At 51.9% G+C, this 21,893-nt stretch overlaps 1 protein-coding gene and 1 pseudogene across 1 annotated transcript; one reads left to right on the plus strand and one right to left on the minus strand.

Annotated features, from left to right (window-relative positions):
• Positions 1–1,995: 1,995 nt before the first annotated feature.
• Positions 1,996–10,628, minus strand: TENT5B (terminal nucleotidyltransferase 5B). The gene is made up of 2 exons (XM_025397571.1): positions 10,066–10,628; positions 1,996–3,914 (listed from the first exon to the last, which is right to left on the minus strand). Exons 1-2 carry the CDS (start codon positions 10,327–10,329, stop codon positions 2,901–2,903), a joined length of 1,278 nt encoding a protein of 425 aa, XP_025253356.1. The 5' UTR covers positions 10,330–10,628; the 3' UTR covers positions 1,996–2,900.
• A 7,966-nt stretch (positions 10,629–18,594) lies between these two features.
• Positions 18,595–21,893, plus strand: part of LOC112611057 — a 9,569-nt pseudogene continuing 6,270 nt past the window's right edge.

A 21,893-nucleotide genomic window follows, 5' to 3' on the forward strand; every position in this document is an offset into this window, starting at 1 on the left:
GATTGGGAAGACCTCAGCATAGTGCCTGCTAGAGTGAAGCCCACCAGGAATGGTGGCTGCTACTGTGGCCACCTGTCTCACATGTCCCCACTGCCTCACACCCGTGCGTGTGTGCAGTACCAGCAGCTGGATAAGGCCAGCCAGACACCCTCAGGTGCATGTGTGAGAGCACGTGCACATTCACAGGCAAGCTCTCTGCCCGGAATGCTCTTTCTCTAAACATCTTCATGCTCACCTCCAACCACCTTTATGTCTTTGTTCAATCAAATGTCACCTTTCAATGAGTTGCACCCTGACTTTTTTTTTTTTTTTTTTGAGATGGTGTCTCGCTCTGTTGTCCAGGCTGGAGTGCAGTGGTATGATCTCAGCTCACTGCAACTTCCGCCTCCCAGGTTCAAGCGATTCTCCTGCCTCAGCCTCCTGAGCAGCTGGAATTACAGGCACATGCCACCATACCCAGCTAATTTTTGTATTTTCAGTAGTGAAATACATGGGGTTTCACCATGTTGGCCAGGCTGATCTCAAACTCCTGACCTCGGGTGATCTGCCCACCTCAGCCTCCCAAACTGCTGGGATTACAGGCATGAGCCACTGCACCTGGCCCCTGACTTATTTTTCAATTTGCAAACCCGAGCATTTCCAGTCCCTTATCCTGCTATATTTTTGCATATCACTGATCATCTAAGACCATACGGTTCAGTTTATTTTCTGTCTACTCCGTTAAAGTGTAATCTTCACAAGGACAGGGATTTTTTTCTTTCGTTTGCTGATGTATTCCCAGCACCCACAACGGTGTCTGGCACATGGTGGCTGAATGCAGCGTATACACACATATACCACACAGGTTTCTGGCTTTTTCAGCCCTTAACACAAGCACATCCAGGTGAACTCCACCCCCCAGCCCAAAAACGTAAGTCTGTTGTGTTTATACTGTAAGCCTCTCATGCCAAGGCTGAAATGGGCAACTCAGGAGGTGGGACAAACTTAGTCCTTCCCATGACCATAGTTGGGTGGTCACAGCTGGGATGGGGATGGGAGCTGGTTTTAGTCACCAAGCAAATAAAGCCTGTCTGCTCACTTTCCAGCCATTTTGAGCTCAACAGCAGAAGGGACTTAGAGCAGGTGAGGTGGCTGGACTCACCCTGGTGACCTGGGGCCTCCTCTGCAGCATTGTTTTTTCCACCCTGGCTGGAACCATCAAAGTCACCACTTCAGAGGCCCCTAATGTGGCTGAATATGTTAAGGGCTTTGCAATCCCTGGATCAAAGAGGCTGGACAAACAGCGGGCAGCGTCCAGGCCCATGATTGACTGGCTGATGCCCTGAGGGCGCAGCATGCTAGGAGCTTGTGGTTGACACTCCTAGACAGCCTGGCATGGCACCATCTGGGTTTGGGAAGGGGAGACCCTCCCCGTCCAGGGGATCTGATTAGAGCGAGCCAGAGCACACCCATCAGTGCTCGGGGCAAGGGAAGGAGCTGGAGGACTGAGGGAGCCTCTCCCAAGTGGAGGCCCTACCTGGACTCAGGCTTAGGGGGGACTCTAGCAGTTCCCCAGTCTCAGCCACCTTTACTGCAGGGGCCTCCAGTCCAGATTCAGCCAGCCTGTTCTCTAGCTGCTCCCTGGGAAGAGATGGGGTAGACAGAGCTAGGTTCAAGTACCCCTGAGCACCAGAGTCTGAGTCTAGGCCCAGAGCTATTTGGATTCCAGGTAGAAAACATAAAAATATTTACTCCTTAACAAGAGTCCTAGACCTGCTAAGGCAACATGCAGGTTCAGGTCACACATGTAGACAGCAACTCTCAATATGCAGCTGGTCAGGCTGGGGCTGGGGTTGGGAGGAGGGGCAGTCCTCCAGCCATAGCCCAGGCTTCAAACCCCACCCCCCACAAACGCTCCCTTCCACAGTACAAGCCAGACTCCAACTAGGGGAGGCAGCTGCAGCCCCCACAGCTACAGAAGGTCCTTATTTCCCCAGAAAAAGCATGGCACTAAGGTTCAGTGTAGACAGTTTTTATTATAAGGCAGGTGTTAAGAGTGCAAAATAGCAACAAATCCAGGGGAATGCCAAGGGGGTAGGAGTATGGCTCCCCTCCCCTATGTGAGAGCCCTGTAACCAAGCCAGTGGGGTGGGAACATTGACTTGACTGTGGCAAATTCAGGCTTAGCACCCTCCAAAGAACAAGCTCCCAGGCAGGAGGGCTCCTTGCAACAAGGGGGAAAGGAGTGGCACCCTGGAAGGGGCCTGGGCTGTGACCCACCCTGGGCTGCTTGGCTCCTGTATACTGCCCACCTCAACCCCTCACGAGGAAGGCTTCACAGCTTGGGGTATGTATTTCAGAGAACCGGGCTAAACCCACCCCCCCCCAAACCCATGTATCTGCCTCAGGCCTCAGTTTCCCTCCTCCCAGTGATTACCTAAGTTGGACCATCAGGCCCTGTAGTGGCCCAGCCTGACCAAAGTGACAAGTCCCCGTAACATACCATATATCAGTCAGTGTGTGGGCTGCAGGCCCTCCAAAGCTGCTGGGATCACCACAGGCTGGCCCTAGTCAAAGAGACCCTCTTAGGCCATGGCAATCAATCCGAGGTGCTGTGCATTAAGGCTACCACCCCAAATTTGTTTCGTCCCCTGAAGGCAATTGACTTCCAAGACAAATGGCTCCTGCACCCCACTGTTATGTGGGTCCAAAAGTGTGATGCAATAACCAAAGGGTCCTCCTGCTGAGAGCCACAGGGGCCTCGTGCTCGGGGAAGTCCGGTCTGTTCAATTGAAGGCCCAACCCTGCAGTGCTGGGCCACCTGGCACGGGCTGCGTCTCGGGTCATGTCCTCCACACACTCTTGGAGGCCCCACCCCACCCCGTGAGGCCCAGTCCCTTCCCTTCTGGCCAGGGTCTGAGTCAGTTACAAGGCAGCCAGGTGGGATAGGCACGAGCCAGGAGAGGCTGCACAGGGGTCACGTAGTAATTGACAGTGGCTGGCACAACCCCGTCGGTGCCTGGAGGGCGCCAGGCCAGGGCGGCAGTGGCAGCCGGGCCCTGCTCAGCCAGTGCCTGCAGCGCCAGTGCGGCAATGAGGTCCAGCGTCTGGCGGCGCTCGTGGTTCATGAGGCACACGGTGCTCTCGTTGACCACCCGGTGCAGTGTCACCAGGCAGGCGTAACGGCGGGCTGCGTCACCCCCACCAAAGTGGGCCTCCAGGTAGCGCTCTAGGGTGCGCCGCTGCTCCACCAGGTCTGGAAAGTCGATGAAGAAGCGGGAGCACATGTAGCGCTGCAGGGCGCGCACATCGGTGCTGGGCCGGGGCCGGAAGCCCCGCACCAGGAGGTGGCAGTACTTGAGGAGGCCACCACCTCGGATCTCCTCGGGACTGCGCGTGGCGATGACACGGTGCCGCAGGTGCTCCAGGGCCTCGGCGAAGTCCCCATATAGGCTTTCACCTGTGACTGTTGGGTGGAAGGCCTCAGACATGGGAGTGGACGAGCACTGGCCAAAGAGCAACAGGGAGTCCAGGATGATCTGGAAGGAGTCTATGCTGAATTCAAACTGGCGTCTCACTGAGTCCACAAACTTGAGCTCCACGTTCTTGCCGCTCTTGTTGGACAGTGAGATGAGACTCCAGCGGTCCGAGTCTGTGCATACTTTCACCAGCTTCTGCACGTATGCCTCCTTGAGTGTCAGTGGCGTGATCTTGGCCCGGTTGACACCGGCTGGCAGGAAGTCTAGCAGGCAGGCCAGCACCACTGCCTTGGTCAGCTGGAAGGATGCCTCACTGCACAGGTCCACCCGGAACACCAGGTCCAGATCCTTGTAGCCCAGGCCACTCTCAGGGTGCAGCACGTGGCTGGCAGCAGAACCATGCAGCCGCACACTGTGCACGTGTAGGCCCTGCTCCTCCAGGCTGCTGCGGACCACCTTTGAGGGGAAAGCAGGAAGGAGAGGTGTCAGGAGCAGGCCCCAGGGGTCCACCAAGGACTTCCATGTACTTATCCCAGTAACGTCAACCACTGTTGGCCCTAAGTCAACCACTGTTTTTTTTTTTTTTTTTTTTTTTTTTTTTTTTTGAGGCGGAGTCTCCCTCTGTCGCCCAGGCTGGAGTGCAGTGGCCGGATCTCAGCTCACTGCAAGCTCCGCCTCCCGGGTTTACGCCATTCTCCAGCCTCAGCCTCCCGAGTAGCTGGGACTACAGGCGCCTGCCACCTCGCCCGGCTAGATTTTTGTATTTTTTAGTAGAGACGGGGTTTCACCGTGTTAGCCAGGATGGTCTTGATCTCCTGACCTTGTGATCCGCCCATCTCGGCCTCCCAAAGTGCTGGGATTACAGGCTTGAGCCACCGCGCCCGGCCTAAGTCAACCACTGTTGGCCCCTAACCAGCTGTTATGCTTTTGGAAAATCATCTAACTTTTTATTTTATTTTTTTGGAACGTGGGAAGTCATTTAACTCTCTAAGCCTAATCTGAGAATGGACTATCTGGAGGAATGACCAGGAAGAATAGCAATAATAATAGCACACATCTGCATAGAATTTACTAAACAGCAGGTCACTTAATCCTTACAATAACCCTGTGAGGTGGATACTATCATTCCCACTTTACACAGCAAAAATGGAAGTACAGAGGGGTCAAGTAACTAGCTCAAAGGCAAACAGCTGGTGAATGCAGAGCTGGGAATAAAACTCAGAGTCCAAAGTCTTTTTTTTTTTTTTTTTTTTTTGAGACGAGTCTCACTTTGCCGCCAAGGCTGGAGTGCAGTGGCATGATCTCGGCTCACTGCAACCTCCATCCCCCGAGTTCAAGTGATTCTTCTGACAGGTGCCTGCCACTGTGCCTGGCTAATTTTTGTATTTTTAGTAGAGATGGGGTTTCACCATCTTGGCCAGGCTGGTCTTGAACTCCTGACCTTGTGATCCACCCGCCTCCGCCTCCCAAAGTGCTGGGATTATAGGTGTGAGCCACTGCACTCGGCGGTCCAAGTCTTAACCATGCTATTCCACCTCTCAAACTGCTAGTAAAACAGTTCTGTGCCAGGCACTGCGCTAACTGCTCAAACATGTTGGGAATATGGTTAGCATTTCACATTCATGACCACATTAACCCTCCCAATAATCCTACATTTGAGTATTATTTTGATTGATAGACGGAGGACCTCAGGCACAGAAAGGTTAAGAAACAAGTCAAGGTCATAGAGCGGTCAGGCTGAGACCAGAACCCAGGTTAGTTGGATTCTCAAGTTCATGTATGTCCTTTTGACTACAATGCACTCATCCTAATTCATCCTTACAAGGACCCAGTGAGGCAAATATTATATACTTTTTTTGCTCTCAGATGAGGAAACTAAGGCTTACAGTGGTGAAACAGCTAAGGCTCAGTGAAAACTCTCAGCCCTCAGACAGCCCCCAGGCCTGATGGCACAGGACAGATAAACCTATAAGTGGTCCCTCCCCTGAGGTACCAGGTAGGGAGAAGAGTGAAGCTGGGGGTTGGGGACATTCAGTTTTCTCAGTAACCCAAAGTTGCCCTGAAAGTGACCAGGCAGCATTCCTGTCCTGAGTGATTCTGCAACCCTGCCTTGCTGCCAAGTCAGCACCCAGCTCCAGACCAGGCTGTTCTCCTTGCCTCCCAGGGAATTACTACAAAGAATGCACCTAAGTGCTGAGAAGGCAAGCTGTGGTGGGGCAATCCGAGGCGGGCGGCGCCCTCCAGGAAGACTTCCGGGAGGAGCACCTTTACCAGGGGAAGATATTGTCATGGCAATGGGGGAGGTAAACAACTGGCCATAAGGAACACGGAGAATGGGGCATAAGCAGCTGGCCATCAGGAACACAGAGGGTGGCGGAAGGAGGCTAGGCACCTAATGAGTGCCAAGCAATGGACCTTGTTGCCAGAACCTATGGGGACAGGTCTTTCATTCGTTCTTTTTTTTTTTTTTTGGGACGGAGTCTCTGTCATCCAGGCTGGAGTGCAGTGGTCAGCTCACTGCAACCTCTGCCTCCCAGGTTCAAGTGATTCTTCTCCCTCAGCCTCCTGAGTAGCTAGGATTACAGGTGCCCATCACCATGCTCAAATAATGTTTGTATTTTTAGTAGAGACAGGGTTTCACCATGTTGGCCAGGCTGGTCTTGAACTCCTGACCTCAGGTGATCTACCTACCTCAGCCTCTCAAAGTACTGGGATTACAGGCATGAGCTACCGTGCCAGGCCAAGTCTTTTTTTTTGTTTTTAATATGGATTTTTTTTTTCTGCCTTTCCAAACCCTTCTCTACCTTCCTTTCCTCCATCCTTTATTTATTTATTTATTTTTTTGAGAGAGTCCTGATTTTGTAGTCCAGGCTGGAATGCAGTGAATGCAGTGGCACGATCTCAGCTCACTGCAACCTCTGCCTCCCGGGCTCAAGCAATCCTCCCACCTCAGCCTCCCAAGTAGGTGGGACTACAGGTGTGTGCCACCACGCCCAGCAATTTTTTATTGTTTGCAGTGATGGGATTCTGCCAGATTGCCCAGGCTGGTCTTGAACTCCTGGACTCAAGCTATTCTTCTGCTTCGGCCTCCCAAAGTGCTGGGATTACAGGCATGAGACACTGTGCCCGGCCTGGGACAGGTCTCCTGGGAAACTGAAGCTCACAGGAGTGATGTCACCTGCACAAGATCACGTGGAGATGCCTTCAAACCCAGGTATGGCTGACTCCAAAGCCCATCCTGTTTCTACCACATTACAGTCCCAGGGTTCAGAAGGAACAGGGACTAGTTCGAATCCACCTTCCCTTTCTAAATTTCAAAGCAAAGGCAACCCTCAAGGTACTGAAGCCCAGAGCCAGAGTAGTTGGAGAACAGGAAGATGGGGGTTGAGAGATGCCTTGGACAGACAAGGTCAGTTGCTGCAGTCCAGCCTGTGGGACTTCTAACCCACACCCTGGCAGCTGGCAGCTGTGCCTGCATGGGCCAAAGACCTTGGTGGAAGGACCCAACCAAACCTGCAGAGAAGACCAGCCCCTTCCTCAGATCCCATTAGGGCTGAGTGAGCCTTACTCAGTGCCAGCTCCTGCTCCCAGGCCGGTGCCCACCCCAGGGCTTGGCATCCGGCCTAGTGAGTAGGTAGCAGTACTCGTTAAATCCCCTGCGTCAGGGCCATGGGGCCAGCTGTGTCAGCCAGCGAGTCGCTGTTGTCTCCTTCCCAGGTGTGACTACAGCCAGCTTGGCAGGCGATCACCAGATACCACCACACCCAAGTACTGCAGGGCAGCTTGGTGCCTCCTGAATCAGACTTTCCAGCCATGGAGGGGCAGTGGCTGCACCCTCCTTTCTCCCATGCCAAGGCCCTCCCCACAACCACTCTGCTCCAGGCTGCTGCTGAGACCTGCAGGGAGACTGACAGACGCTGTCAGCCAGCAGGCTTACAAAACTCACATGCTGTGCCGCCTGATGCAGGCCCTCTGGCTGCAGCTGGAGAGATCAGATTGTCTAGTTCAATCCTCTGGGCCCAGAGAAGGCAAAGGTCTTGTCCAACACAACCAATAAAAGGCCTCCCTGCCTGTAGCTCTGGGAAGCCTCCTTATGGTAGGGTGGGTCCCTTTAGCACAGGTACAAGCAAGAACAGCATCTCTACACTTGGATCGCCACTACAGGCAAAGCCTTGTAGGGGTGGAGAGGGAGAAAGCTTCCAATTTTTGAGCCATAGGACAACTCAGTAGCAGTGAAAAGCCCCAAGGCAACAACCACCACCACCCTCCCCCTCTCCCCTGCCCCCAATCCTGCACACATCCCAATAGCTTTAGAAGCTGCCAGCTGTGCCGGGCGCGGTGGCTCACGCCTGTAATCCCAGCACTTTGGGAGGCCGAGACGGGCGGATCACAAGGTCAGGAGATCGAGACCATCCTGGCTAACACGGTGAAACCCCGTCTCTACTAAAAGTACAAAAAAGTAGCCGGGCGAGGTGGCGGGCGTCTGTAGTCCCAGCTACTCGGGAGGCTGAGGCAGGAGAATGGCGTAAACCCAGGAGGCGGAGCTTGTAGTGAGCCGAGTTCGTGCCATTGCACTCCAGCCTGGGCGACACAGCAAAGACTCCGTCTCAAAAAAAAAAAAAAAAAAAAAAAAAAAAAAAAAAAAAAAAAAAAAAAAGAAGCTGCCAGCTGTGGATTCCTTCCAAGAAACTTTCTTTCCTGTGGAGGCAGCTGTACAGGTCAGGTGAAGGCACCTGTCCCCTTCGGAGTCTGGAACCAGAGAGGGTGTTGGAGAGCAGCAGCCTAATCCATCCATCCCAGTTGAACAGATGGGGACACTGAGCCCAGCAAAGAGAATCAACAACAAACAGTCCAGGGCCTGAATCCAGAAGTCCAACTTCCCAGCCCAGCTCTGAAGTCTCTGCCCCCCTTCCTCAGTGTCACCGACAGCTCCCTGTTCTGTGCTATCTCTGACTCGGGTTTAGAAGGATATGGCACCACCATTGCATTGTAAAGTTAGCTTCTATTGACCTGGAGTCTCCCCCATCTGGCTAGGAGCACCTGAAGGGATGGAGGCTGAGTCCCAGTCATATCTATGCCCTTGGTTTCCTAAACAGGGCTTGGCACAGAGCAGACACCAAAAGAGGCTATCTGAGCCATACTGACAGGGCAAGGACTTCCCCTCCTTCCAGGGTACCCCTTGTTCTTGCAGAGGGGGGCTGCCATACTGAGCTCCACCTTCCCCTCCCTGCCATGCCTGGGGCCACAGTCCTGGAGGTGCAGCAGCTGGGGCCCCAGGAATTACTTGACGGTCCTGGGGAGAAAAGCCTCGACTGGTTTCCTAATCACCCAGGTGACAGCGAGCAGCCGAGGCATTCCTCAGCGAACTCCACTGGGCCGCCTGTGAGTCAGCCCAGGAGAATCTGCCCCCACCCCCTCCAGTTCCTAGTTCCTTGGGAGGGTGGGGGAGGTAATCCCCCAGGAGGCACCCCTCCCCCTCTGTGGGAAGCCCAGGTAGTAGGAGGCAGGGGAAAGGCCCGCTTCATCCAAAGGAAGCCATCAGCTGGCAGGAACGCACAGGAGTCCTTGCTGGGCTTCTTGGTTTGTTTTATCAGAGGACCCTCCCTAACACCTAGAAGTTGACCTTGGGAGCCGGGGAAGGGGTGGGAAAACATTGAACCTACTGTAATCTGCTCCTGGGAAGACCCAAGATTCTCCAGGTTTGATTTTCACCTCATGAAGCAATCTTGGGTGGCAAACTGACCCAGCTATAAAATGGGTACAATAATTACCACACTCTGGTATTTCAGAACATGACAGCGTCTGGGCTGTACAGATGAAAAAGCAGTCTTGGGGTCGTTGAGGTTCAGATAAAGGGAAGAATTGAAGGAGGGAGGGGCTGTCAGAATTCTTTTCTCCCTTTCCTCAGGAGAGAGGGGACGTGGGGCCTGAGGCCTGGGTTGGCCTTCATTTCCAGTCTTGGGAAGGAGAAGAAACACCTAAATTGGTCACTTAATGTTGCCCTTGGGGGTGGGGTATCAGGTCTGATCTTTGGCTTAATAAATCTTGGGCCACAACCCCAGCTGAGAGAGAGGGAGTCCCTGACTAGTTTTCGTGGCTTTTCCACGGGGTGGAGGGGGAAGGGGCGGTTTCTCCAGCAGAGGGCTGTAGGAGCACAAGGGCAGAGTCTGCTCCTAGAACCTCGAGAGAGAAAAGGAGGGTGAGGTCCAGGGATGCCCAGATAGGGAAGGAAAAGCTATTTTGGACTCAAGCATGCACACTTACCCACCCAGGGCTGCCTGGCGTCTTTTGTCCTTGCAGGCAGGGACAAATTCTTCCCCCAATGCCCTCGACATCCTCCTCCCCTCTCCCAGCCAGGCCCTGGGTGAGTGATCCGTGGGGAATCAGGGTTCTCTAGGAGTCGAGATGGAAAAGCCAGGTGAGGAAGGATTAGTAGATGCAGGGGGAGGTCTGATCTACCATTCAAAATGCTGTGCAATTGTTACAGCCCTGTCTCCGTTCCTCAGTTTCCCTAGCTGTCTAGAAAGTCAAACAGACTACAAATGCCTTCCAGCCACGAGCGCCTCAGAAGGGATTCCCCCACATACCCCGCCGGGCGTCCTCTCACCTGCACGATCTGCCGGGGCTGCACACTCAGCGTGGGGAAGTTGCCGCGCCCATGAATGGGAATCGGCTCGCTCAGGAGAGCATCCAGTCGCTTCACCTGTGGCCAGCTCAGCCCGCTCAGGTGCCGTCCGGGGGAGGCCGACAAGGCCTCTGGGTCGGGGCCGCCGCCTGCCGGGGCTGCCGTGGCCACCGCCGTGGCCGCAGCCGTTCCCACCTGAGCAGCCACCCGGTCCCGGCGCTCAGCTCCGCTCTCCGACGGCATCATCTGCCCGGCTCCCGAGCCCCGACGGCAAAAACCGTGGGGGTGGTTAAGGGGAGGAGGACAGGGAGAGCCGCTGGGCAGGGGCCAAGGCGGGGAGGGGCACGGAGGCAGGGACGGGGCAGCAGCGACGGCGAGACAAAGCCAGGGCACACCTCGGACGGCGACGACTTACCGACCCTAGCGCCTGCAGCCCGAGGCCCAACGGACTCTTATAGGCCGCGGGCGACATGCCCATTGGCCCGGGCCGCTGCCACACAGCGAGAGCCGCCCCGCCTCTCGACGCTCCGGACAGTGGTCTGCAGAGCTTTGCACGTGAGTCACTGTTCTCTAGGGAGATTCCGATTGGCTAGAGGGCACGCCCCTTCCCCGCCCTCCCTCTCAGGCTGAATTCCCTCCTTTGGTCCTTGAAGAACTTCTGTTCACTGTGATTGGCCCGGGCCTGGACTTAAAGGGACAGCGCCCACCCCGCCCCCGCAGGGTCAGGAGGGAGGGAAGTGACCTGTGGAGTTTGTAGCAGAGTCAGACCACTGAGAAATTCCAGGTTCTGTTTTTTGTTTTTTAGCGCTGAGAGAAATTGAGAAGTCACTTAGTCTTGTCCTCCTAGTCACCTACTATTTTCAGAAGCCCAAAGAGATTGCGCCACGTGATCGACTCTGCACAGCACTGCTCATGCTCTGGCACTTTTCCAGAGCCTAGGAAAGGTATAATAATAAACTCTGTGGGCCGGGCGCGGTGGCTCACGCCTGTAATCCCAGCACTTTGGGAGGCCGAGGCGGGCGGATCACAAGGTCAGGAGATCGAGACCACGGTGAAACCTCGTCTCTACTAAAAATACAAAAAATTAGCCGGGCGCGGTTGTGGGCGCCTGTAGTCCCAGCTACTTGGGAGGCTGAGGCAGGAGAATGGCGGGAACCCGGGAGGCGGAGCTTGCAGTGAGCTGAGATCCGGCCACTGCACTCCAGCCTGGGCGACAGAGCGAGACTCCGTCTCAAAAAAAAAAAAAATAAAAAAAAATAATAAACTCTGTGCATACCAAGGTAAAAGCTTTTTTTTTTTTTTTTTTGGAGACGGAGTCTCGCTGTGTCACCCAGGCTGGAGTGTAGTGGCGCGATCTCGGCTTACTGCAACCTCCGCCTCCCGGGTTCAAGCAATTCTCCTGCCTCAGCCTCCCGATTAGCTGGGATTACAGGCATGCGCCACCAAGCCCGGCTAACTTTTGTATTTTTAGTAGACACGGGGGTTTCACCATATTGGCCAGGCTGGTCTCGAACTCCTGACCTTGTGCTCCACCCACCTCGACCTCCCAAAGTGCTGGGATTACAGGCGTGAGCCACCGCGCCCGGTCCTAAGGTAAAGGCTTTCTAAGGCACTCTGTTGATTGGCCTTGCAAACCACAGCATGATGAGCGTTGATGTACAGCATAGCCAATTTAGGGAAGGAGAGATCTGCTCAGAGAGGGTTTGTGATTACCCCACTGTCACACAGCAAACTAGTCAGGCCTTGGTCCTGAACCAGGGCTATAGAATCTGTGGTGCATGTTTTTTCCACTGTACCTACCCAAACCCAGCACCTTTCTGGGGCTAGAGAATGAATAATGTGTTTACATGTTTTTCTGCAGGTCTAGACAAAATATAATTTTAAAAAATATATGTTTACATATTTTGATCTCACACTTTACAGGACCTAGGGGATGAGGCTTATGATTGTTGTTACTTTTATTTTTTATTTTTATTTATTTATTTTCTTGAGACAGAGTCTCGCTGTCGCCCAGGCTGGAGTGCAGTGGCAATAATCTCGGCTCACTGCAAGCTCCGCCTCCCAGGTTCACAGCATTCTCCTACCTCAGCCGCCCGAGTAGCTGGGACTACATGCGCCCACCACCACGCCTGGCTAATTTTTTGTATTTTTAGTAGAGACGGGGTTTCACCATGTTAGCCAGGATGGTCTCAATCTCCTGACCTCGTGATCTGCCCGCCTCGGCCTCCCAAAGTCCTGGATTACAGGCGTGAGCCAGTGCACCCGGCCTATTTATTTATTTGTTGAGACAGGGTCTCACTCTGTTGCCTGGACTGGAGTTGACTGGCATGATCATGGCTCACCGCAGCGTCAACCACCCTAGCTCAAGCAATCCTCCCAATCCCAGCCTCCTGAGTAGCTGGGACTACAGGCACACCCCACAGCACCCGGCTAATTTTTCTATTTTTTTGTAGAGATAAGGGTCTGGCCATGTTGCCCAGGCTGCTCTTGAACTTCTGGGCTCAAGTGATCTGCTCGCCTCAGACTCCCAAAGTGCAGGGATTACAGGTGTCAACTACTGTGCCTGGTCTGTTGTTACTTTTGTTTTTTTATTTTTCCCCAACCTCACCTGTTACTTTTAATTTTTTTTTTTCTGATTTTAAACATTTGTGCTGTAGCAAAAATTCAGAAATTGAGTCTATCTGATTCATTGCTGCAATTTTTTTTTCTTAAATATTGTTCTCCCAGCCAGGCACGGTGGCTCACGCCTGTAATCCCAGCACTTTGGGAGGCTGAGGCGGGCGGATCACCTGAGGTCAGGAGTTCAAGACCCGTCTGGCTAACATGGTGAAACCCCGTTTCTACTAAAAATACAAAAAATTAGCTGGGCATGGTGGTGGGCACCTGTAGCACCTGTATTCCCAGCTACTGGGGAGGCTGAGGCAGGAGAATCACTTGACCCTGGGAGGCGGAGGTTGCAGTGAGCTGAGATCCATGCCATTGTACTCCAACCTGGGCAACAAGAATGATACTCTGTCTCAAAAAAAATTTTTTTTCTAACAATACATTAAATTAAATTTCCTTCTCGTAATAGTCTCCCATTCGCCTGTCAGACAGATTGGGGAGGAGTAATACACAAAATTTACAGGAGAAATCATGACCTAGAAACAGTAAACTACATCCCAATGCCATCAAGTTGACTCTGACAGACCTGGGACTAAACCCCAAGAGCCGGACTCTCACAACATAGCAGCTACTTCCTCTTTCTGGTGGCCAGCCCAGTCAAGAGGCTGCCCCTCTCGCTTCACTCCATCTTGTCTGCGATCAGGGGCTTTCTCTGGCCCTCAGGGAGGGGACCCACTACTTGTGCTACTGCTTGACTATGTGACCTTGGGGAAGTCCCTTTCATCATCCTCAAGGCAAGTGCTTGCTTTGTTTTACCTTTTCTTGAAAGATAAGAAATGGAGGGGCCCGGTGGTTCACGCCTGTAAGACCAGGGAGACCTCATCTCTATATAAAACATAGGGAGACCTCAGTCAGGAGATTGAGACCATCCTGGCTAACACAGTGAAACCCTATCTCTACTAAAAATACAAAAAAATTAGCCGGCTGTGGTGGCGGACACCTGTAGTCCCAGCTACTTGGGAGGCTGAGGCAGGAGAATGGTGTGAACCCAGGAGGCGGAGCTTGCAGTGAGCCGAGATGGTGGCACTGCACTCCAGCCTGGGTGATAGAGCAAGACTGTCTCAAAAACAACAACAACAACAACAACATAGGGAGACCTCATTTCTATATAAAATTGTAAAAAGGCCGGGTACAGTGGTTCATGCCTGTAATCCCAGCACTCTGGGGGGCCAAGGTGGGCGGATCATGAGGTCAGGAGTTCAAGACCAGCCTGACCAACATGGTGAAACCCCGTCTCTACTAAAAATACAAAAAATTAGCCGGGTGTGGTCGCACGTGCCTGTAATCCCAGCTACTCAGGAGGCTGAGGCAGGAGAATTGCTTGAACCCAGGAGACGGAAGTTGTAGTAAGCTGAGATTGCACCACTGCCTCCAGCCTGGGTGACAGAGCGAGACTCCGTCTCAAATAAATTTTAAAAATAAATAAATAAATAAATAAAAAGAAATAGCAGCTGGAAGTGGTGGCTCATGCCTATAATCCCAGCGCTTTGGGAGACTGAGGTGGGAAAGTCATCTGAGACCAGGAGTTTGAGACCAGTCTTCTTTTTTTTTTTTTTTTTTTGAGACAGAGTCTTGCTCTGTCACCCAGGCTGGAGTGCAGTGGCACCATCTCGGCTCACTGCAAGCTCCACCTCCCAGGTTCAGGCCATTCTCCTGCCTCAGCCTCCCCAGTAGCTGGGACTACAGGCGCCCGCCACCACGCCCAGCTAAATTTTTTTTTTTTGTATTTTTAGTAGAGACGGGGTTTCACCATGTTAGCCAGGATGGTCTCGATCTCCTGACCTCGTGATCCGCCTGTCTCGGCCTCCCAAAGTGCTGGGATTACAGGCGTGAGCCATTGCGCCCGGCCGAGACCAGTCTTCTTAGCGAGTCCTCATCTCTACAAAAATTAAAAGAAAGTAGCCTGGCATGGTGGCACGTGCCTGTGGTCCCACCTAGTCGGGAGGCTGAAGTGGGAGAATCACTTGAGGTGGGGAGGTCAAGGATGCAGTGAACCATGTTTACACCACTGCACTCCAGCCTGGGTGACAAAGAGGGACCCTGTCTCAGAAAAGAAAAGAAATAGATAGAAATCTCCTTTGGCTGAGTCCAGAGTCTCCAAACCCTTGAACTTGAGACAGAGAGCCTCAGGTCTCTCTGAGGCTACTGATGAAAGAGCTTGAGGCTCAGCCACAGCACTGTCTCTTACCCCCACCTCCATACCCCAGCAGAGGAAGGAGGGGTGGGGGAAAGGAAACTAACATTTACTGAACACCTACTATGCACTAGATTATTTTACATACATAATAAGCTGTAATTCCTAAAGCTACACCACAAGATGTGGGATCATTATCCCCAATTTACAGATGAAGACACCGAGGTTTAGAGAGGTTAAGTGATATGCCCGAGGTTATATGGTCACTAATTGGCAGTTTGGGACTCAAATCCAGGTCTCCTGACCCCAGAGCCCTTTCGTTCAACCGCTCCTCTAAGAAGACTCAGCACAGATCAGTCATGCTTGGCACAGTCGTGGCACCACCCACAAGATCTATACATTCATTCATTCATCAGCCAACATACATTCTGAGCACCTACCTGTGTACCAGGTGCTGGGCTAGGCCCTGAGAAATAATAGGCAAGGTCCCTGCCCTTCTAGAACTTTTTTTTTTTTTTTTTTTTGAGACAGAGTCTCACTCTGTTGCCAGGCTGGAGTGCAGTGGCACAATTTTGGCTCAGTGCAACCTCCGCCTCCCAGGTTCAAGTGATTCTCCTGCCTCAGCCTCCCAAGTACCTGGGATTACAGGCCCACACCTGACTAATTTTTGTATTTTTAGTAAAGGGTTTCACCATGTTGGCCAGGCTGGTTTCGAACTCCTGATCTCAAGAGATCTGCCCACCTTGGCCTCCCAAAGTGCTGGGATTACAGGCATGAGCCACCGTGCCCAGCCCTTCTAGAACTTTCGCTCTTTCTCCCTTTTTTTGTTTTAGAGATTGGGTTTCACCATGTTGCCCCAGCTAGTCTAATTCCTGACCTCAAATGATCTGCCTGCCACAGTCTCCCAAAGTGCTAGGATTACAGGTGTGAGTCACCACTCCCAGCCCTAGAACTTTCTAATGTCGAAAGACAACAGTCAAGTAAACAAATAAAGAATACATTTCTGATAGTGCTAAAAAGAAAATAAAACAGGGTGATGGGGGAGAGAGCAACCGTGCATGTGTGAGTGTGAGATAGAGATACGGCAAGCGCGAGAACGAGAGATATCATGAGATGGTGTGGTTATGGAAGTCCTCCATAGTGAGGTGACATTTCCATTGGATCTGTTGGATCCACTTCTGCCCCATCTCCCTGTGTCTGGACAGCCAGGGCAACAGAGAAGGTACCAGGACACATATTCCTAGAACCCTGAAGGCCAGAACTAGGAGGGCCTTTGTCAATCTTTTTTTTTTTTTTTTTTGAGACAGAGTCTTGCTCTGTCACCCAGGCTGGAGTGCAGTGGCACAGTCTCGGTTCACTGCAACCTCTACTTCCTGGGTTCAAGCAATTCTCCTGCCTCAGCCTCCTGAGTAGCTGGGATTACAGGTGCCCGCCACCATGCCCGACTACTTTTTTTTTTTTTGTATTTTTAGTAGAGTAGAGGTTTTACCATGTTGGCCAGGTTGGTCTTGAACTCCTGAGCTCAGGCAATCCGCCCACCTCGGCCTCCCAAAGTGCTGGGATTACAGGCATGAGCCACCGCGCCCGGGCCTGTTAATCTTCTCACTTTATAGATGTAGAAACAGTACAGAAATCAGGAGGGATTTACCCCAGGGAGAGTAGCTATGCTGGAAACCAGGCGGGGGGCAGGGCCTTGCAGTGACTGACTGGTGCTATGCCCATCCTAAACACTTGAATCAAGTTTTCTTTTCTTTTCTTTTCTTTTTTTGAGACTGAGTCTTACTCTGTTGCCCAGGCTGGAGTGCAGTGGCATGATCTTGGCTCACTGCAACTCCATCTCCCGGGTTCAAGCGATTCTCCTGCCTCAGCCTTCTGAGTAGCTGGAACTACAGGCACATGCCACCATGGCCCAGCTAATTTTTGTATACTTTTTTAGTAGAGACGGGGTTTCACCATATTGGCCAGGCTGCTCTCGAACTGCTGACCTCGTGAACCACCCGCCTTGGCCTCCCAAAGTGCTGGGATTACACGTGTGAGCCACCGTGCCTGGCCGAATCAAGTGTTCTAAGGAAGGGAACTCTGAGATCTTTTTCCTCTCTCTCTTTTTTTTTTTTTTGAGACGGAGTCTTGCTCTGTCACCCAGGCTGGAGTGCAGTGGCCGGATCTCAGCTCACTGCAAGCTCCTCCTCTCGGGTTCACGCCATTCTCCTGCCTCAGCCTCCCAAGTAGCTGGGACTACAGGCACCCGCCACTTCGCCCGGCTAGTTTTTTGTATTTTTTTAGTAGAGACGGGGTTTCACCGTGTTAGCCAGGATGGTCTCGATCTCCTGACCTCATGATCCGCCCGTCTCGGCCTCCCAAAGTGCTGGGATTACAGGCTTGAGCCACCGCGCCCGGCCTTTTTTCCTCTCTCTTCCCTCCCTCTTTCCTTCCATCTGAGCTCGAAAGAACAATTAGCAAATTCATGCTTTGTGAATCACCTTTCTGTTGACACTTTCATTCCTAAAGCTGATTGTTTCAATGTTTGCCCAACATTGAACAAGACCTGATCATCACTGTGATGGGGCTGGAGATAATGGGGGATGTAGGAAGCTGAGAGAGAAGGGGTATATCCAGTAGGATTTTTCATTTTCACTAAGACCAGCTTTTAATTGTTCCAGTGAATGGAGGGGAACGTTGACTGGAGTACCCTCTGAAGAGTCCAGTTGGCTTTCAAATATTATATATGAGCCTTCCCTCTTCCTCCTACATAATTTTTCCATCTTAATTATTATTCCACCTGATTTTATTATTTTATTCCTATTATTTATTTTTCCGAGATGGAGTCTCACTCTGTCATCAGGCCAGAGTGCAGTGGTGTGATCTCGGCTCACTGCAACCTCTGCCTCCTGGGTTCAAGCAATTCTCCCACCTCAGCCTCCTGAGTAGCTGGGGTTACAAGTGCCCGCCACCATGCCCAGCTAATTTTTGTATTTTTAGTAGAGACAGGGTTTTGCGATGTTGGTCAGGCTGGTCTCAAACTCCTGACCTCAGGTGATCCACCCACCTCGGTCTCCCAAAGTGCTAGATTACAGGCGTGAGCCACCGCGCCTAGCCTATTCTTATTTTTTTAGAGACATGGTCTTGCTTCTCCTGTCACCCAGACTGGAGTGCAGTGGCGTGATCATAGCTCAACCGCAGCCTCAAACATCTGGGCTCAAGTGATCCTTCCACCTCAGCCTTCTGAGTAGCTAGGACTATGCCAAGCTAACTTTAAATTTTTTTGCAGAGATGGAGTCTTACTATTTTACTCGGGGTGGTGTCTCCTTACCTCAAGTGATCCTCCTGTCTTTGCCTCTCAAAGCACTTCAATAATAGGCATGAGACCCCGCACCTGAACTCCGACTGATCCTTTTTTTTTTTTTTTTTTGAGACAGAGTCTTGCTCTGTCGTCCAGGCTGGAGTGCAGTGGCATGATCTCGGCTCACTGCAACCTCTGCTTCCTGGGTTCAAGTGATTCTCCTGCCTTAGCCTGCCAAGTAGCTGGGACTACAGGCGTGTACCACCATGCCTGGCTACTTTTTGTATTTTTAGTAGACACAAGGTTTCATCATGTTGGCCAGGCTGGTCTCGAACTCCTGACTTCAAGTAATCTGCCCTCCTCAGCCTCCCAAAGTACTAGTATTACAGGCGTGAGTCACCTCACCTGGCCAACTGATTCTTTTTGAGATGGGGTCTTGCTCTGTTGCCCAGGCTAAAATGCAGTAACTTGATCCTGGCTCGCTGCAGCCTTCACCTTCCAGGCTCAAGTGATCCTCCCACCTTGGTCTTCACAGTAGCTGGGACCACAGGCATGCACTACCATGCTGGGCTAATTGTTTTATTTGTAGAGATTGAGTCTCACCATGTTGGTCAGGCTGATCTCAAACTCCTGGGTTCAAACAGTTCTCCCGCCTAGGCCTCCCAAGGTGCTAGGATTAGAGGCTTGATCCACCATGCCAGGCCTCAATAGATTTTAAAAGGAAACTTACTCTGTATGATAACTGAGTCTTAGTGATATAATCACTCTTCCTATCTGGACCTCAGTTTCCTATTCTGTAAAATGGGAGTGAAATAGGAGTCAGGCTCTTCCATGCATATCTTCTATGTTTGAGATGGTGGGAAGGGAGAAAGGGTCCTGGGGAGAATCTTGTTTCATACATTGGCCCCTTCTCAGCTTCGGGACCCCAGACAAAAGTATTCTAGGAAGTGCTGTGTAGCTATATTATCAGCCCAGGTTACTGAGTGCCCTCTGTGCCTGGAACTGCACTAGGTGTTTCCACACAGTCTTTCATTTAATTTTTTTTTTTCTTTTTCTTTTTTGAATTGGAGTCTCACACTGTCGCCTGGGCTGGAATGCAATGGCGCAATCTCGGCTCACTACAACCTCCGCCTCCTGGGTTCAAATGATTCTCCTGCCTTAGCCTGCCGAGTAGCTGGGATTACAGGCACGTGCCACCATGCCCGGCTAATATTTTGTATTTTTAGTAGAGACAGAGTTTCACTATGTTGGCCAGGCTGGTCTGGAATTCCTGACCTCATGATCCACCCGGCTCAACCTCCCACTGTGCCCGGCCTTCTGTTTTTTTTTTTTTTTTTGAGCCAGAGTCTTGCTCTGTCTCCCATGCTGCAGTGCAATGGCACAACCTTGACTCACTGCAACCTCTGCCTCCCGAGTTCAAGCGATTCTCCCACCTCAGCCTCCCAAGTAGCTGGGATTACAGGCGTGCAGTACCATGCCCAGCTAATTTTTGTATTTTTGGGTAGAGACAGGGTTTCACCATGTTGCCCAGGCTGGTCTCGAACTCCTGACCTCAAGTGATCCGCCCGCGTCAGCCTCCCAAAAAGCTGGGATTACAGGCATCAGTCACCGCACCTGGCCTCATTTAATTTTCAGAACATGATCTTATGAAAAGGTGCAAACTCTTACTTTGCAGAAGTGGAAACTGAAGCTCAGAGAGGCTCATTTGTTCAGGGCTCCACAGTTGGAAAGAGGGACTTTATAGCCAGCTCTGACTGAATCCCAGGCCTGTTCTCTATCCAGGGCTCTGCCTCTGAAGATGACACAGTGAGTTCAGCTACATACCCTGAAGTAAAGAGGATCACCTATCCCCTCCTTCTATGGTTTTTGTCCTCCACCCTACCTCAGGCCTACCAAGGTAATGGACCTTGTCATTAACAATAATTGTACCTCTACCCCAGGTAATTTGAATACCAAGTATCCTATCCTCCTAACACCACCTCCTATCTTTCCAGCTCACTCCTTGTACAGCTGGGAGTCCAGTAGTTCTTTGACCTGCCAGAACCTCCAGTCCACTGATACTGTTTTTGGTCACTGTTCCTTGCCTCCCTCATGTCTTGACTTTCCTCCTTTACCAGCTAGACTCCATGGAACATTGCTATAATTACATCCTAGCAACCCCTTATAATTACTTCCCTCAACCCCCTTGCCCGCTCTCATTAAACTGCATCCACCTGGCAAGGCCACACCCTGGTTAATTCCACACAGGTGACGGAGGCTAGTGAGAGACACAGCCCTGCCGACTGGTCTCCTTCGAACGTCATGCCCACTATCCTCCAGGGGCCCTTAGCACTCGCTGGCGGGCAATCCCACCACATGACCCAGGCTTTTCACTCTCCTGCAGTCCTGCAGGACAAGGACATAACTTCTCTCTCCTCTGTCCCCGACAGCTCCTCCCCCATTGTCCTCTCATCCGGTGTTTCTGCTTCCTACTTCACTGAGAAAACAGGCAGTCAGAGTAAGAGGAATAGTGTGGGGTGGTCAGAGGAGAATAAAAATTGCAGACAGCAGTTTCACATGACTATAGGCGAGGGGCTGATAAGACTCTGAAGAACAGGGTGTGGACCAAGCTGGCCGAGACTGACTGGACCCAACATGGTGCTGGATTTGACATAGGTTTTGCCTCGGACCTCATTATGATAGATGCAGAAGGAAGATAAGGGGAAGGGTCCCTGGTGAATCTCCCACCAGCCTGCCCACTGGGAGGATGGGGTGGAGACTCAGGAAGTTCGCACCATTTGCGAGGGGGAGGAGTGTGGCCTCTCCTGTTCCTGGATGGGGACCTGGGATTCAATCTGTGAGGTGGGAGCCTGTAAGCAGGAACTCCTCTTGCTATGCTGAGCTTTTTTTTTCCCTTTTCACCCAATAAATTCTGTTTCCCCTCACCCTTCAAAGTGTCTGCGTGCCTAACTCTTCCTGGTCCTGTGAGAAGAACCCGTTTTTTCCTACAACAATTACACGCCCATTAACATTAACATACCAAAAATCACACACCCACCAGCACCACAGCAGTTCTGAGAACACCCATAATTGGTGTAAAAATGAGTGGCGCCACAGTTCCGAGAAATCTCCACCTTTCTCCAGGAGTTTTCATGAATATTCCACCACTTGGTGAAAGAAACCCATAAAATGGCCGGGCATAGTGGCTCATGCCTGTAATCTTAGCACTTTGGGAGGCCGAGGCAGGCGGATCACCTGAGGTCAGGAGTTCGAGACCAGCCTGGCCAACATGGTGAAACCCCGTCTCTACGAAAAATACAAAAATCAGCTGGGTGTGGTGGTGCATGCCTGTAATCCCAGCTACTCGGGAGGCTGAGGAAGGAGAATTGTTTGGACCTGGAAGGTGGAGGTTGCAGTGAGGCAATATTGCACCACTGCAGCCTAGCCTGTGCGGTGGGAGCGAGACTCCATCTCAAAAAAAAAAAAAAAAAAAAAAGAAACCCATAAAGATAAACCCAAACCAGGCCGGGCGCGGTGGCTCAAGCCTGTAATCCCAGCACTTTGGGAGGCCGAGACGGGTGGATCACAACGTCAGGAGATCGAGACCATCCTGCCTAACACGGTGAAACCCCGTCTCTACTAAAAAATACAAAAAACTAGCCGGGCGAGGTGGCGGGCGCCTGTAGTCCCAGCTACTCGGGAGGCTGAGGCAGGAGAATGGCGTGAACCCGGGAGGCGGAGCTTGCAGTGAGC

The sequence above is a fragment of the Theropithecus gelada genome, chromosome 1 (genome assembly GCF_003255815.1).
Source record: "Theropithecus gelada isolate Dixy chromosome 1, Tgel_1.0, whole genome shotgun sequence".
NCBI lineage: Eukaryota > Metazoa > Chordata > Mammalia > Primates > Cercopithecidae > Theropithecus > Theropithecus gelada.

Excerpts from the sequence above, each read along its gene's own strand:
- TENT5B (XM_025397571.1), bottom strand. The coding sequence starts at position 10,329 with ATGATGCCGTCGGAGAGCGGAGCTGAGCGCCGGGACCGGGTGGCTGCT. Across the intron at positions 3,915-10,065 it reads AGCCCCGGCAGATCGTGCAG|GTGGTCCGCAGCAGCCTGGA; the intron begins GTGAGAGGACGC and ends TTCCCCTCAAAG.